The sequence below is a fragment of the Brachycentrus maculatus genome, unplaced genomic scaffold (genome assembly GCF_059751285.1).
Source record: "Brachycentrus maculatus isolate JH-2025_06_01 unplaced genomic scaffold, ASM5975128v1 h1tg000527l, whole genome shotgun sequence".
Classification (NCBI taxonomy): domain Eukaryota; kingdom Metazoa; phylum Arthropoda; class Insecta; order Trichoptera; family Brachycentridae; genus Brachycentrus; species Brachycentrus maculatus.
In genome coordinates this window covers 239123-255293 of record NW_028281273.1, presented here as the reverse complement: position 1 = coordinate 255293, position 16171 = coordinate 239123, and the positions used below count along the sequence as shown (strand labels likewise).

At 31.2% G+C, this 16171-nt stretch overlaps 1 protein-coding gene across 2 annotated transcripts in view; it reads left to right on the top strand.

The window, feature by feature from the left end:
* LOC148301706 (alpha-N-acetylgalactosaminidase-like) overlaps window positions 1-16171 on the top strand; it is a 28298-nt gene that overhangs the window by 6417 nt on the left and 5710 nt on the right. For both annotated transcript variants that reach the window (XM_088272847.1, XM_088272848.1), the window contains exons 5-8: window positions 1029-1126; window positions 2377-2538; window positions 3603-3797; window positions 5534-5704. In XM_088272847.1, coding sequence (XP_088128973.1) covers window positions 1029-1126; window positions 2377-2538; window positions 3603-3797; window positions 5534-5704 — 626 coding nt within the window. The remainder of the gene's footprint in view (window positions 1-1028; window positions 1127-2376; window positions 2539-3602; window positions 3798-5533; window positions 5705-16171) is intronic.

The following is a 16171-nucleotide window of genomic DNA, read 5'->3' as shown; positions in this document are numbered from 1 at the left end:
TGATTTTTCAGGAGATCGTTTATAAAGTTTAAAAATATAATACAATGTACTAAAAATAAATATCAAGGTACTTATTGAACTTTTTACTGAGCAACACATCTTTTTAGGTAAAACCTGAAGGTTTTTTCCCCATTTAAAAATACTGGTATATTAAAAACAAAAAAAACAATACCTTTTTCTTCAAAATGCAAAAACAACACTTTCTGCCCTGTAGCGGGTAAATATGAAGTTAAAAATATGCCGCTTTTGCTGGGACATTTTCTGGGCATTCCGAAAACATACACAACTTAAAATTGTCAATTTTTGATTTATGATGTTGTTGAAAGGAGTGAGCGAAATGTGGCGGTCCTCATCAAAATGTTACATTTCCATTATATATGATTTTAAGTAATCAGGAATTCTAACTTTTAAAATTGTTTTGGTGCGATTTAATGATTTCATATTGGTTTGACACAGGATTGGTCACGTTTTGTCGTAACTTTAATTAAGATTTCAATAGAATACAGTAAACATAACAGATTTGCATTTAAAAGATTTTTTCGCAGTATTGGAAATAAATAACTTTTTGGTACCTCCACAAGTGCATGTGTGGTGTTTTGACAATTTTTTTTATTGTATGATATTTATCATTACAATGTTGCCAGATAAATATAGGTTTTCCCGTGGCATCAAATATATAACTATTTTTAAGACTGGCGGGAATTTTGAATCAATCATTGGATATTAATTTCGAGTATAAGATGAACCTGAATTTTAGAGGCAATTTTTTAAGAAAAAAGTGCATCAAAGTCTGTAATACAGTATGAGAATTTATTATCATTATTTTGTATTGCTGTGTTTATTTTACAATACACTTTTAAAACATACCTAGCTTATTATCTTTTTAACAAGTTGCTATTATAGTTTGTACAGTGTTTAAAAGTAGTTTTCAAATATTTGTCATTTACAATCTTCTGTCAGACAATACTGAGTATTATATTTTTATTATTATATATAGTAATATTAAATGTGTAAATATTTTATTTTAGGGTATCCTGAATTCAAGAATGAACTTAACAAAACCGGAAGACCAATAGTCTTTTCCTGCAGCTGGCCGTATTATCAAGAACATATATTTCAAGTAAAGGTAAGGTGTAATAAAATAAAGAAGTAATTATTATTTAATTTATGATATTGTAGTCATTATTATTATTCACGTTTAGCTAATATTTTGCTTTAAAAATAGTGCTACAATTCAATACGGTGGAATTTGTTTACTGTGATTACGGATAATATTATCTATCTGTTATTGTTATGATCAGTCGGTCCTAAAACTAAATTAAAAATAATCCGCTCTATTGTTATCAAACCTAGGCCATTGTTAACTATCCATTTTTTTTTTTTTTTTATGTATTAATTTTAAATCAAACACAGATTTTTTGAGTCTACTAAGTTGTATTTTATTAACAAAAAACACATAAAAAATTATATTGTGACAATTGTTTCGCCTTGTTAGGGCATTATCAAAGACATTCGTTTGATAATGCCCTAACAAGGCGAAACAATTGTCACAATATAATTTTTTATGTGTTTTTTGTTAATAAAATACAACTTAGTAGACTCAAAAAATCTGTGTTTGATTTAAAATTAATACATAAATTAAAATGGAGTTCTTCAAATTAAACGCCAAGTCAATAAATATCCATTTTTTATTTAAGTTTTACGTGGTAAATACCACTTGTATTAAAACATGGAAAAATATTACCACAATGTGACTGCCAAATCAATTAATGAAATTATTGAAGCAAGTACGGTCAAAAAAGGAAAAATTAATAGGAAGTTAATGACCAAATAAAGAGTTGTGTGTTTAAATTTATACTTTAATCATTAGTGGTATTTGCCAAGTAAAACTTAAATTAGAAATAGATATATATTACCAAAAACTATTTTTAAATTCAATTAATGGAATTATTGTTATCTATTTTGGTGGCTTTGCATTGAAACAAAATGTATATGAATTCTCGGCATTTCCATGTTCATCCCAGCTCCAATATTTAAACCTTTCAGTTCTTTCATGCTATTCTCTATGTATAGATTAAACAATGATAAGCTGAACAATTTGACTCTCTGTTACCTTTTGTAAGCTGACGATGCTGTTCTTCTTGCCGAAAGCAGAGAAGACCTGCAGGTGTTGGTGACAAAAGTGTATAATGTGTGCAAGGAAAGTGATTTGCTGATGTTGGCAAATCCAAAGTTATGGTTTTTGAAAGAGTTAATGTAATCAGCCTTTTATTATTATCACAATACATAACAGGTCCCATATGATCATAATAAGCGGATGCGACTGTATTATCATTTCATTTGTATTTTTTTATTAATTGCGTTTTTTTATTTTAGCCCAATTACGAGAAAATAAGGGAAACATGTAATTTATGGAGAAATTATCATGATATTCAAGATTCTTGGGATAGCGTGAAAATGATAATAAATTATTATGGAAAACATCACAAAATAATGTCTTCATACTCGGGCCCCGGGCATTGGAATGATCCAGATATGGTAACTTTATTGAGTTTTTTAATTACAAAATAGATTAATTCGCTTCTTTACTGATTTAAAAATATTTTAAGTAAGTAAGTTCACACTGCTTTCATCTTTTTTAATTACAAAATAGATTAATTCGCTTCTTAACTGATTTAAAAATATTTTAAGGAAGTAGAAATGAATATGATTGGTTATTAGTTACATAGGTCTATTCTATTCTGTCCACCTCTGTAGTGTAATGGTCAGCATGCTCGACTACCATACTGCAGGTCCCGGGTTCGGTTCCCAGGTGGAGAGTCAAATGAATATTTGACTCTCCACCTGGGATAATTTTTTCACTCTAATATTTATTCAATATCACCCTGGATTGATACATGAAGCGGAGGGCTGATCATCTTTCCTTCGTGTGTTAACGGATCAAGATAACACTTAGTTTATATGATGCAGTGCTTTATGCACCATTAGGGTGCGGATGAGGGTTTAAAGAAGACGAAGATGAAGAAGAAGAAGATTCTATTCACTTTAATATTTATTTAAAATTTCACCAGACTGGTACCTGAAGCGCAGAACTGATCACCTTTCCTTCGTGTATTTAGCGACCAATATAAACTGCTTATATATGATGTTTTGTCCGCCTCCGTAGTGTAATGGTCAGCACGCTCAGCTACCGTTCTGGAGGTCCCGGGTTCGATTCCCAGGGGGGTCAAATAAATATTAGTGATTTTTTCACTGTAATATGTATTCAATATTACCTGAAGCGGAGGGCTGATCACCTTTCCTTCATGTGTAAACAATCAAGATAACACTGCGTTTATATAACGCAGTGCCCTATGCACCATTGGGGTGCGGATAAGGGTTTTATTATTATTATAAACGATGTAGTGTCATATGCACCATTGGGTGCTGATAAGGGTTAGAAGAAGATTCTATAAAGTTGTTTGAAAGTCTGGGCATTCGCAGTGCTTTCAATATGTTGTTATTTTTATTATTTGACAAGTGTTTCATTAAATATATTTTGTGTGTTCAAATCTTTGCACAATAATATTAGATTTAATCTCACGAGTTGATTGAAATTTTAGTTGATGATTGGGAATTCGGGACTGAACGAAGGACAGAGTAGAGTGCAGATGGCAGTCTGGTCAATTCTTGCGGCGCCATTAATCATGTCGAATGATTTAAACAACATTCTAGATGAGATGAAAGATATTTTGACAAACGCTGAGGTTATAGCTGTGGATCAAGATCCTTTGGGAATCCAAGGTGGAATATTCAAGGTATTGTTTAAAATTTATTTATCTTCTGCATTATAAGGTTTAAGTTAAACTCTTGTTTTATTTTTTATTGAAGTTGATTCCCAATGCCATCACAATTGGTATGGTAATTTGGCGAGCGTGCCTTTGCTGTTGCAGGACCGACGGCGTGGAATGCTCTTCCACCAATGGTTAGAAATAGTGAGAGTGAGATGATCTTTAGAAAAAGACTAAAAACACATTTGTTTGCTAAATCATTTCCACCATAATATTTTCCCCAATTCATTCACAGTGAAGCGCCCTTGAGGTATTTTTTTTTACGAAAATGGCGCTATATAAGTTATCCAAATTTATTATTATTATTATTATTGTATTCATTTCTTACATATCGCTCACTCCTTTCAAGAATGTCATATATCAAAAATCAGAAATTTTCAGTTGTGCATGTTTTCGGAATGCCCAGAAAATGTACTATATCCCAGCAAAAGAGGCATATTTTTAACTTAATATTTACCCGCTACAGGACAGAAAGTGTTGTTTTTGCATTTTTAAGAAAAGGTGTTGTTTAATTATTCTTAAAAATATAATAAATATTTTCAAATGTAGAAAAAACCTTCAGGTTTTACCTAAAAAGATCTGTTGCACACTAAAAAGTTCAATAAGTGGCTTGATATTTATTTTTAATACATTGTATAATATTTTTAAACTTTAAAAACGTTCTCCTGAAAAATCAAGTTTTTTTGATTTATGACGTTCTTGAAAGGAGTGAGCGATTGTATATCTATCCTCCGGGATCTTTATATGAATTGTAAAAAGTTAAATCATGTCTCTCCACAATAACAATCAAAAGGTTATGTGGTTTCTACTTCGGATATGAGGTTTTTTGTTATTTCATTAATTTATTTTTCATCATTGACATATTTACAATATCTAATTGACAATAATGAGCCCTCACTCAAGGAGTGAGCGATATATGTACAGTGATGGGCGATCAAATTTTATAGTAAAAAACCAATTCAGTTTTTAGATTCAATAGCTTTAAGCAAATCACGCCAATCAGTGTAAAAATTGGGTTGCGTATTGTGTAATTCTAGCTCATGATAAATTTGATAATTCAACATCAAAAACTTAGCTGGATAGAAAACTTAGGTAACTGAAAAAGTAACAGATATCTATTTTAGACAAATCTCTAATATACGTAAATTCATTCTAAAATGTTTTCACACATCCTAAATCCATAATACGTCTGTGTTAGTACTTTGTTCAGGTCAATTCTAATGGCATTAGTTTAGGTTAGATTGTGACTCAGTGTTTTAATGAAAAAAATTGCTTTCATTCATATTTATGACATTATTGAAAGATTTTAAAGAAACGATATGTGGGCTATTTTAACAGAGTTTATTGACTGTTACATCATTCTTTACTTTTTTGCCATTAAAATTAAAACATTTACGTCAAAGTTAAATCATTATTCAAACCGACAAACCAATTTACAAAGTGTGCGTTATGTTAAGAAATCATCTAAAATATATAAAATTCAATTGGCTAAATTTTACTTTTAAACTGACTGTATTTAAAATTGTACGCATGTCTGAGTTCAACGATTCCACAATTGTTTGAACAACAATTGAATAACATTGTTATCATGCTAATTTATTTCACCTTTTGCTTACATTATTATTCCTCTCTGCTATTTTAAACATAGGTACTTAAAAATTCTCGGATAACATCATAAGTAACATATGTATTTTTTCCAACAGAATATTTTTGGAGATTTAAAATTGTGGAAAAGACAAGTACTGCCTATGAAAGGTGAAAATTTATATTCTTATGCAATCGCATTTGTAAATATGAATAGTGTTGCGGAGCAAACTATTATTGTGGATACAAAGGAGTTAGAGTTGAATAATACTTATGGATACACAGTTACGGTAAGGAAACACACCTAATTATGTCATTGTGTATTATTTGAAATTCTCTCTTACACCCTATTCTGTACCTAAATGGTGCATAGAGCAGTGCGATGAATCAACACAGTGTCAACTTGATAACTATTAACCTTTTAACCGCGTTAACTTTGTTCCTAAGAGACGCCCGTGTGCGGCGGTATTTCGCCTTTTTTAAAAGATTACTTTTATCATGTATTTAGTTAAGAAACGATTTATTTTCCTAAACAAAAACATTCAATGGGATTCATTGTGCCTTTTTGGTACGATATAATACAGGTGTGTCACATTATTCTTGAAATATATCGTAATATAAACAAATAAGATCGTAACATAAATAAATCAAAGCACGCATCGTGTGTCACTCTTACCCACTGGTGATGCGTAGCGTCAAGAGTGAGACAGATATAGGGCATGATTATGGCGCGGACTAATTACTGACCGCAAGAAAAATCAGGGATCTGTTCTTTTATTTATCCTTGTCATGTTACAAATTATTAGTCAGATATTTCAACAGATGTCATAAGGCCAAGGATTGACGTATTATTTTATCCAAAGTTCCACACCATGAAAAAATCCCTCTAAGTTGAACTGAGGTTCGAAACTTGGAGCAATGTAAAAACACAAACGCTTATGTCAGCCGCGTATAAGGCATGTTTTGTTAAAACACACACGGTTATGCGAGCCGCGTGGATCCGGTTAAATTATGAAGGCAAGGTGATCACTTAGCACTCCAGAAAAAGAAGTGGAATATATTTAACCCTTTGACTGATGAGTCAGAATCATCGGCCTGTATGTATAAGGAAGTAGAGATTGTATGTAAAGACAGATTGGTGTGGCGTTCTATTCTCTCTGCCTACCTCTGCGGAAATCGGTGTGATGGTTAGTTAGTTAGTTTTTAGTTAGACTGATGAGTTTTAATTAAGATTTTATTTAGAAAAAGGAGAGATTTTTAAATTTCTGATAATGAAATAATGCAATATTACAAGGCATTAAATAGCAATATTTTCCAGATTTTATGATTTTTTATGTTTTTACTGCATGTTTAAACTTAAGGGAATTTTCAACTTCTTTCAAAACTGATTGTAGATACACGAAGGTTTTCCGTTTAGTATCTCTAGCGCATAACTCCATTTTAATCTACTATTACTGCCGTTACTTTAGCAAAATCAGTTTGAGCTATTTCTCCACCCATATCAGGTCCGTACCAATCCACAAATCCTTTTTTTTGCCTTATGTGGTACGGGCAAATGGAAAATAGACGACTTTGGTAAGTGAAGAAGCTCAAGGCGTGAGGTACAACATAACATGTATAGGTAAAGATTATATGTATTTACGCAAAAAAATAAAAGAATAATAAGTATGTACCTACACTAGTCAATACTTACATGATAATTATCATGTTCTAGTTCTAATATTAGATAGTGTTGATGTAAAAAGAGCACTACCATTTGTGCTCAGTGAAAATTTTTGCTTTCAGCTCATGCAAACTTAATATAATATGCTAATAATATTTCCGTGAAATTTAATTGTATGAAATAATGGAGTTAATATGTTTTCAAAACTTTTTTATAATGGACTATGATCATATTTTCATGTATGTATTTTTTCTATTTCATTTTTTATATGACAATGTCAATAACATGATCATTAAAATTTTATTTATTGAACTTGCACTTTGTCATATTTTTTCAGCAGTACTACGAAGTACTTTATTTTTAATCAAAATCAAAATTGATAATTGAAAAAAAATACCTTTTCTAATTTCTATTCAAGGTACTTTTGCATATAAATTTTGTTACGCTTTCACTAGTTTTCGATTTATTTTGGTGGGTTCAGACCTCACTATCTATATGAATAAAAATGTCAATATTCGTTTGTTCAAAATCTTGAATCTTCTTAAGGGATTCACCAATTACTTTGAAATTTAGATATCTTCGAAAACGCTTATGTTATTACCGGTGACAGATAAAAAACATATATTTTTAGCTCTATCGACCGCTATCGTAGCGTCATCTCTTGAGCATACTAAACACACGCAATACTAAACATTGGTCATGGCAGGCAGTATGCTTCTTAACAGAACTGTCATTTTCAATATTTTTGATTGCATTGCTTTACAAGCATTGTGAAATGAAATACATTAGAATATGAATGTGTGTGATTTCTATTTTCTTTCTTTTCATTTAACCAGATTGAGGCGAAGCAATGCGTGGCTGGGTACAGCTAGTATAACTAACTATGTGAGATAGTATAGCTAACAAATGATTTTAAAAAAAAACATAACATTTATTAAATTTAAAATAAATAATAGGTCTTGATAAATAATATCTCATTTTAATTTACAATATCATCTATTGTCAAATTATTCAGATGTGTATAACCAGGGAGCGACGTCATAATTTGACCTATACCAAGCTGTCTTCAACTCTTGACTTATATTACCTCTTGACTTATACTGACTTTGGAAAAAAAACACCTTTTCAATTTAAATCTTAGTAATTTAAGAACCTGTGTCAGCCTGTATTTTTGTGACATTGGAATACAATAATTTTGAGAAGAAGACTTATTTTTATTAGTTTTTATAAAACAAGGTAAAGGAAAAAAAAACAGTAAACTGTAAGACAATGGCAATGAAACATTCTCAATAGAACTTGCATGTATTATAAGTTATTTTTCTAGGTAATTTACATATATAAGATTGTACTATCCTGTCAAATTACTTAAAAAGCAAGGGAAATAATTATTTCATTAATTGATTCGCCAGTCACTGGTAATATCTATCTATCTTCACATTTAAATTTAACTCGGTATATACCACTATTTACCAAGTAAAAATAGTAGTATTTATTAAGTAAAATTTAAAAATTAATGGGTTATATCCAAATCCTGTTCTTTAAAATTATCCTGTTCTTTGAAAGGTGTGTTGAGATGGCTTGGACATGTGGAATGAATGAGTGAGGAAAAAAGAATGGTAAAACAAATTTATGTGGCGAATATAGTTCGAAATAGGAGCAGAGGAAGATTGAGGAAAACTTGGCATGATAAAATATGTCAAATACTTGAAAGGGGTCAGGTCAGGAGTCAGAATAAATAATCTGCGGGTATATGAAGAGATACATAAATACGGAAGAAGCGAAGAATGTTTGCAAATACAGAGTAGTGTGGCATTCTATTTTCTTTACCTACCCCTGCGGAAAGCAGTGTGATGGTTAGTTAGTTAGTTTGAAAGTGTACATAATGTTAAAACTAAACTAAAATACAAACTATTTTACGTTTTACTTGAATATATATGAAAACCGTAATTATGAATATTCCATTTTTTATTTAAGTTTTACTCATATCTATAGTAACATGTGATTCAAAGCATTCTGCATCATTTTTAATATGGTGTTTTATTTGAATTTAATTAAAAATTGATAAATATTACCACAAAGTGACTGTCGATCAATAAATGAAATTATGAATATCCCATTGGTTACGTAGTCTTTTTATTTGAAATAGAATGGCAAATATCAATAACACCTTTTTGTTACTTGGATGACAATTATATATGTACCATATGTACTTGTATAACAGTTCATAACATGTTTCCGTATGTGTTAAGAAAAAATTATATGAGATGCTTTGTCTTGCAAATTTCTATCTAATGGAGATGTCACTTTAGCACATTAGTTTAACAATAAACTATAATAGCTTTTATTGGCTTACATTGAGTATGATTAATTGAAGTGCCTCTGAGGAAACTGTATTTTACAAAAATATAAATATAAATACATCGGGAATATTATATATGTGACTTGTGTACGTAATAGTGTCGGGTTGTGGTCCCGTGGTTAGTTTCGCGGACTCTTGAGTCAGAGTTTCTAGGTTAGAATCCACTCTACCACAATTTGATGCTTATTTCTAAAAATGAACCGTTTAGGCTCACAGAAATAGTATGAAATTTATGTGTTCTTGTAAATAATAAAAACACAAATATTTCTCAATTTAAAAAAGAAAAAACTAAAAAAAAATATTTAAAAAATAAAAATAGAATATGAAATAAAACATAAAAATATCTAAATTAATTTTTTATTTACAATAACTAAAGATAAAAGGTTAAATTTAAATATTCTATGTATAGAAATTGGTTTCTTCTTCTAACCCTTATCCGCACCCCGATGGTGCATAGGGCACTGCATCATATAGGAGCAGTGTTATCTTGATCGTTAAATACACGAAGGCAAGGTGATCAGCCTTCCGCTTCAGGTACCAGTCCAGGGTCATATTAAATAAACATTAGACTGATAAATCACTGATATTTATTTTGACCCTCTTGGGAATCGAACCCGAGGCCTCCAGCATTAGCCTGGCGCGCTAACCACTACACTATGGAGGCAGACATGAAATTGGTTTACCATACCATTACCATATTGTCACCATAAATAAGACCATGTCCTTTCTTATATAAACAAATTGACACGACTCGAAAGAAATTAAACAAATCAATTTGTTCAATAGCCTTTTAACACACTTTACATATCAGGAGGACAATGAGAATTGAATGGATGAGAGCCAAAGTCGCCTATGCAAAGAAATTGTAAATATGTAGTGTCTAAATTATAAAGTGAAAGCTAAACTGGCAGTACACAACAGAGTCCTGGTTCCCCAACCCTTATGTATGGAAACGAGGCATGGAGTTGGCAAAAGAAGGATGAAAGCAGACTGAATGCAGTCGAAATGCGATCCTTTAGACTAATGTGCGGCGAAACGATGTTTGACAGATGTTCGAATGGTGAAATAAGGAAAGAATGCAAGGCTGAGATGAGCATTATCGATAAAATAAAGAAAGGTGTGTTGAGATGGTCTGGACAGGTGGAATGTATGAGTGAGGAAAGAACGGTTAAACAAATTTATGAGGCAAATGTAGTTGGAAAAAGAAGCAGAGGAAGACCGAGGAAAACTTGGTAAATCAGGTATGTCAAATACTTGAAAGCGGCCGGTTCAAGAGTCGAAATAATCTTCGGGTATGTATGAGAAGATGCATGAATGTGGAAGAGGCGAAGAATGTTTGCAAAGACAGAGCAGTGTGGCGTTCTATTCTCTCTGCCTACCCTTGTGGAGAAGCGGCGTGACGGTTAGTTAGTTAGTTATAAATTATACAATTACCTTTTTTATTGCTAAATAGGACATGATTAATAAGCCGTATATTTGATTTTTATCCTTAAACACTTGGCCGCCAAAAATATTAATCATGCTTAAAATTGTGGATTCATGTAAAAGACATTTATTTGTGCACTAACATAATACCTTTTGACATTCTACCAACTTATCAGATTACAAATACAATGCTTCAAATAATGTTTAAAACGACTCACAGCAATACCATACCGATTTTTAACAAAGAAATTCATAATCATAAAACACGAGGACATAAAAAAATACATGTGGAGCCGATAAACACTTCTTAATTTGGAGTAAGGTCCTTAAAATATATTGCCTATACCCAAATTAACCAGCTGCCTGACATATATAAAATAGAACCCATTCCGCGATCCAAAATAAATGATCTGAAAAAATACTTTATGGAAAGATATATATGTAGTGTCATATTTTCTTATTTTGTTTTTACCTTATGTTTTTTATATTTTCTCAATTGTTATATTTTCTCACTTTTTATATTTTCTCATTTGATTATTTTAAATATGCTTCTTATGCCTTTTCATTAGACCTGTTTATTGTTTTTATATTTTGCCATGTATTAGTTTGGTTATTTAAAAAAATAAAATTGTAACCTTATTATTTGTGTTCAATTCAATTCAATTTCAATTTCAATTCAATTTATTTAATAAATTATATATACATTACAAACAAACATTTAAGGCGTATACATTAAAAAAACAAATTAAAAATTACGCAAGAAGACTCTTGTTAAATGTGTAGAAGAATCTCGCTTCGGAAAACTCCTTCGGACACATGGAACAGATCAATATCCAATGAGATATTGTTCAACATAGCGGTAGCTCTTCCTACAGGCATAACCATCGGCAGGTTGGTCCTGTGTATAGGAATGTGAAACAATCTATGCCGACGCTGTCTTAGGTAACTATCGGGAACATACAGACCAATGCTCTGGATAATTTCAGGATTATCGATCATACCGCGCAACAATCTCGTGTTCCAGTCTTGTTAAATTTAATCCCATGTCCCAAAATGAAAAATAGAAATTACTCATTGGGAATATTATATATGACTTATGTATGTAATATGTTTTGAAAAATAAATAAATAGCAATAAAATGCTAGCACATAAAATCTAGGTGTACATTGCTTGTCATAGAAATTCTCAATTGGGTCAATACTACTTCAAACCTGATTAACACGATTTAAATTACTTAGATTAGGTTAAGCTGGGTAATAAACGGTATACTTAATTTTTATCTTTAAACAGTAGCTCTTAAATATATTAGTCATGATGACGAGTTCCAAAAATTGAAGTAGTATGGTTGCCAATCAATCTACCACTTAAACCAGCCTATGATGGCTCATAAGCCCGTAAATACCTAGACTTCCATATTCTTACTGTATTTGATTACGCATTTTTATCGATTGTTGTGCGGTATGATCAAAAATCCTGAAATTATCCAGAAACATTGATCTGTATGTTCCCGATAGTTACCTAAGATAGCATCAGCATAGATTGTTTCACATTCCTATACACAGGACCAACCTGCCGATGGTTATGCCTGTAGGAAGAGCTACCGCTATGTTGAACAATATCTCATTGGATATTGATCTGTTCCTTGCGTCTGAAGGAGTTTTCCGAAGCGGGATTCTTCTACACCTTTAGCAATATAGCTCTTGCATATTTTAGATTTTTGTATTTATTTTATGTATACACTTTAAATTTTTTAGTTTGTAATGTATATGTTAATTGGAAATAAATAAATTGAATTGAGTTGAATTGAAATTGAATTCTTATAAAATTAACAATCAAGTTAACATTGTAAATCGGATGCAGTGCTCCATGCACCATTGAGTGGTTTTTCTTTTCTGACTTCCTTGTACTTTGAAATCAACAAAATGAATGTAGTTTTTGCATTAAAACCCAGTTTTATGATACCTGGTCATAGATGAAAGAACAAATTAGTCAAATAAACAAGTGAAAGTGTTTAATTTCTGACTTTTTTTCGGCCATTTGTATTTTAAATGTCTTAATTATTATTGTTTCATAAAAGAGCTATTCACAAATGCATAATGGAAGTGGGTAGATTGGAAATAGATTGCATTATTCAGCCATGTTATATTTTATTGACAATTTTTTGTCATATCGCTCACTCCTTTCAAGAACGTCATAGATCAAAAAACTTGATTTTTCAGGAGAACGTTTTTAAAGTTTAAAAATATAAAACAATGTATTAAAAATAAATATCAAGCCACTTATTCAACTTTTTAATGTGCAACGATGCAATGATGCTTTATTGGAAAAAAAAACAGAAAAAGCACCTGTAATTTGGATTAAGGATTTATCTAAAAAACGATTTCCTATATGTGAATATTTAATTAAGGAAAAAGCTCTTCTGTTTTTGTTTTTATGATTTTTAAAAAAAAAAATTATGCGATTTTTGGTACATTCTATCATTTTGATTTGAAGTTATGTGGTTTTTAAAAATAATGGAACCTATCCCCGGTTTTGTATGTACTTCAAGTCTTTTTTTATGCGACTCTCCGTGGAACGTATCTATTACATAAAAAGAGACCGAAGTGTATTTTAAAATGTGACCTTAGCACAGGAAAGGAAACCTTATCACATCTCAGTGAGGGCACATCATTCCATGTTGTAATTATACGTCTTCTATTGCGTGTCAAACCTCTTATTTTCTGACAATGCAGAGGCTACAAGGTTATATTAAAATATTCTTTTTTGAATACTGACTTAGGCCCATTTATAAATGGTTGATTCAATTGTTGCATAGACGGTTCGAGCTCTGAGTCACTCAATTGACTTGATAATTATGATGTCCGAATATTAATGTAAACTTGGACTAGTTAGTAGGTCATGAGCAGAGAAGTAGAAAGTTCTATATTCTGATATTGTTTAAAATTTCATTAATTTCCTCTTCCACTAAAGTCATCAAGAGAAAGTTTTCTGTCTTCACATCAATTTTCTCTTTCAATAATTACGCCTTAAATGTTTGCATAACTTACACATGCTCACAATTTGATTTTAAAATACTTAAAAAATGATAAAAGAAAAGCATAAATAACGTAGTATTTGTTATCATACAAAAGTATGAAAAATATGTATTTAATTTTTATTTATTTTAAATAATGTGTTTTCAAAGTCACGTTTTTTCAAATTTATGGTTAGTAAAATTGTGTTATCTTATTTTAATACTAGAACAGACGACGTGTAGCAATGGTCTGAAACAAATGCTTTTAACTGGAATGAGATTATGTCAAAATTTGATTTTGACGGCCCCTACGTAAAGTACTCTATCTGCAAATCTGTTACTTTACAGGAGAGAGCTTAGAAGATTTTTTTTTGTATTTTAACATATTTTTTGTTTATTAATTAACGGTTTTATCTGAAATTCTAAACTAGTATTAAACATTCAAAAACATATAAAATAATGTGTTAAATGGTTTTAAAACTCTATGCCTTGTCAAAATTAAGTAGTTAGCGTTTTGGGAGTTCAGTTCATTTCGAAAATTCGATGTAGATAGCATCTTATACGCGCCTGAAAACTAGGCGTAATTTATTTTATACATTTTTTTGTTTGTTTATATTTGTAGATAACGGTCAGTTGCTAACATACACCAAATATCTCAAAATTGACAAAAATGTAGTTAGAGCACTTTACGTAGGGCACACGTCGAATTGAGCACTTGCACATTAATTTGAATATCTGGGCGTTAGCTTATCGATCAATGGGACCATTCCCGAAAGATCAAAGTCAGAATAAAGATGGCGACAAACTGCGTCTTCGGAATATGTGACTTTAGTAATAGAGAAACTTCAACCTCCATCTGCGCATGAGAATGTAATTCACAGACTAGCTAATTTATATAGAAATTCTATATCTTTATAGTGCTTTTCTATGGCTTCGAAACTATTTTCTTTGGCCAACTATGGACTCTCATCCAAGCTATCACAAAGAAGATTTAAAAAATCAAAATGTGGTGCTCAAGAATGCTCAAAATGGGTTGAGAAAATCATCAGCACAAAAGTACAAAAAAATTATAGATTTTTTAGGATGAAATATCATTAGAAAGAACAGCTCCATATAACATTTCTGGTCATTGATGGCTAATATAGGCACAAGAGCGTTGAAAATGTGCTTTTCCAACATATTAGCTACCACCGTGACCAGGGCTGATGATAGTGGACCGATGGACTGACATTTCTCAGTAATGCAGCTAGATTTATTGAAAATAATGCTTAAAACCCGTTACTGAGACTTTAAGAGAAAAAAAATTAATATAAACTAAATGATTGATATAACTAACTGACCATCACGCCTCTTCTCTGCAGGGGTAGGCAGAGAGAATAGAACCCCACACCAATCTGTCTTTGCAAACAATCTTCACCTCTTCCATATTGATTCATCTGCTCATATATACCTGCCGATTATTCCGACTCCTCACCTGACCATCTCAAGTATTTCAAGTACTTGGTCCCAAGATTTATTCGGTCTTCCTCTACCTCTTCTATTACCAACCACAGTTGCCTTACAAACTTGTTTTACTGTTCTTTCTTTACTCATTGTATTGTATTTTTCTTTAAAAATATTCATAATCATTGATGTATTGGGTTGATGCAAAAGTTTTGACCGTTTTTTACATATATTTTTTTAAATTTTTTTTTCTTGTGTATTATTTATTTAAAAAATTATATAATTTCCACCAGTTCTTATAACCTTCTTCCATCTTTCTATCAACTTATTAATACCAGTAGTATAAAATTCCGTGGATTTTGATGCGAAAAATGAAGTAAGGGATGTTTTTACCTGCTCTATTGAATAATTTTTTTCATCATTTAAATTTTTTTGCAGTGATCGGAATAAATAAAATTCAGAAAGAGCAAGATCTGGAAAATACAGTGGATGCTTGATAACATCCCAATTTAACTCATTTAGCTTGTGTTGGGTCATCATAGCCACATGTGGTCGCGCGTTGTCGTGATGAAACACTGCCCCTTTTTTGTTTACCAATTCTGGTCTATCCTTTTGAAGGACCATGTTCAATTTGGATAAACGCTGACAATATCGTTCTGCTGTACTTGTCTTATCGTGTTCCAAGAGTTCAAATTACACAATACCCTTATTATTCCACCGAACACAAAGTATAACTTTTTTTTATGGATTTCGGCCTTCGAAGTTGTTAATGGGGCTTGTCCAGGTATAGTCCAATGTCTTTTTCTTGTCACGTTGTTGTACACGACCCATTTCTTATCTCCCGTCACCAAACG